We start from the raw sequence: 1,847 nt of genomic DNA, 5'->3' as shown, positions 1-1,847 counted from the left end.
CCCCCCCCCCCCCCCCCCCCCGCCGCCTCCTCCTTTCTCTTTCTGAGGCTGTCTGTCATAGCAGAGAAAGAGAAAGGAGAGGGTGGGGGGTGAGGACTGTCTTTCCCCATCGTGTCCCAGAGACACTTAACAGGTGGGTGTGCAACAAAGTTCAAGGTTCTTTATTGTCATTTGCATCACATGTGGTACATGAAGTGGAACAAAATTGTGTACCCAGGGTCCCAGTTACACCTAAAATAGCAAAAACAGACAGCCTCGGAAAAAGAAAGGATGGGGCTGATGGGTTGTCTTATACCTGAGTGAGCCACACGAGCTGCATGGATTGTTTATTTAAAATAATCAAGTGAGAACATTTTTTAAGAACATTGCAAGAATGTGGGAAGGGTTTAATATATATATATAAATACTAAAAGTAATGTTTCATGGATTTTCACCTATCGTGGGGGTGTCTGGAACGTAAAATAAATTAACAGAGCTGTTTTGTTGATCTCTTCTTTCTATAGGATTAAACCCTCATCAACATGTGGCCCCTTTAGGAACCTAACCAGCATGTTTCAGGCAGGATCCCTGTGGGCCAACAAGCTGAAGAACTCTCACCTGGTTCTGGCCTGGCTCATCTGGGCCTATGACTCTCTGACACAGAATCCTCTCTTCTTATTTCTGCCCACTGGTGTCTTTCTGTGAGTGCAGATGATTATAAAAATCCAGAATTTAGTTGCACATAGTTCTTTTTGTCTCTGTTTGCTGATCCCTGCTTTTTTTGTGTGTTTGCTGGTTTTCAGACTGGTGATATATTTTCACGTTCAGGTAGTTGACGGCCAAACAAAAATCATCAGCTGGTTAGAAAAGCAAGTTGAAAATGTACGCATTCATTTTTTTTTTTTTAAGTTTTCCACAATGCAAATCTTTCTGCGAGTCTGTAGTTTTTAAAAGCAGATGTCATGAAATCTGATGAGATGTCTTTATCAAATTCTGAAGCCAAAATCAGGCATTTTCTTCACTGATTTCCTTCCTTGAACCAATCCTCTGAGAGCACCTTTTAAGTTATCACCACTAAAAAACAACCTTTGACTGTTTTCTAAAAACTTTCTTCTGGTGCCTTTCTCTCCATTAAACTTTTGTGGTAAGAAAGTCTCACCTTATTAGTCTTTTATTAAGTATAAATGCAGTCTCACTTGGGGCAAAAAGTGACACAGTGGAAGAGTCATTCATCATCTTAAAGCACAGTTTGGATGTTTGGGTGCTCTTTAAATTCAGTAATGTAAATTTCATATATATATATATATATATATATATATATATATATATATATATATATATATATATATGCATAAATAGGGAACTGAGCTGTAAGACAAAGCGCTCTGTTTCCCGGTCGGTCGACTTACCCTCAACTGTGACCACGAACTCTGGGTAGTGACCAAAAGAATGAGATCTCAGATGCAGGTGCTTGAAATGAGTTTCCTCCACAAGAAAGCAGAAAGAAGTTTAGTTTTCTAGGAGAGACTCGGAGTAGAACTGCTGTTCCTCCACATCGAGAGGTGCCAATTGAGGTGGTTCGGACATCTAGTAAGGATGCTCCCTGGGTGCCTCCCTATAGGGAGATGCTTTGGGCATGTCCAACTGGGAAGAGACCCAGAACAGAGTGGTGAGACTACTTGTCTCGGTTGGCCTGGGAACACCTTGGAATCCTCCCAGAAGAGCTGGAAGAGGTGGCTGTGGAATAAGATGTCTGGGCATCGCTGCTCAAGCTGCTGCCCCCGTGACCCAACTTCGGAAAAAGTGGAAGATAATGGATGAATGTATGTATGTATGTATGTATGTATGTATGTATGTATGTATGTATG

At 41.4% G+C, this 1,847-nt stretch overlaps 2 protein-coding genes across 2 annotated transcripts in view; one reads left to right on the top strand and one right to left on the bottom strand.

Moving 5' to 3' along the window:
- The window catches only part of cant1a (calcium activated nucleotidase 1a), an 865,245-nt gene that overhangs the window by 31,570 nt on the left and 831,828 nt on the right, over window positions 1-1,847 (bottom strand). The gene's annotated exons all lie outside the window — the stretch shown is intronic.
- The window catches only part of LOC119421170 (transmembrane channel-like protein 6), a 13,311-nt gene that overhangs the window by 10,625 nt on the left and 839 nt on the right, over window positions 1-1,847 (top strand). Inside the window, exons 17-18 of the mRNA XM_037688557.1 lie at window positions 504-680; window positions 783-861. Of these exons, the coding sequence (XP_037544485.1) occupies window positions 504-680; window positions 783-861 (256 nt within the window). The remainder of the gene's footprint in view (window positions 1-503; window positions 681-782; window positions 862-1,847) is intronic.

This window comes from Nematolebias whitei, chromosome 15 (assembly GCF_014905685.2).
Source record: "Nematolebias whitei isolate Nwh7 chromosome 15, NemWhi1, whole genome shotgun sequence".
In the NCBI taxonomy this organism is placed as follows: Eukaryota; Metazoa; Chordata; class Actinopteri; order Cyprinodontiformes; family Rivulidae; genus Nematolebias; species Nematolebias whitei.
The sequence above is the reverse complement of the archived record's forward strand: the minus strand, read 5'-3'. Positions and strand labels throughout refer to the sequence as shown.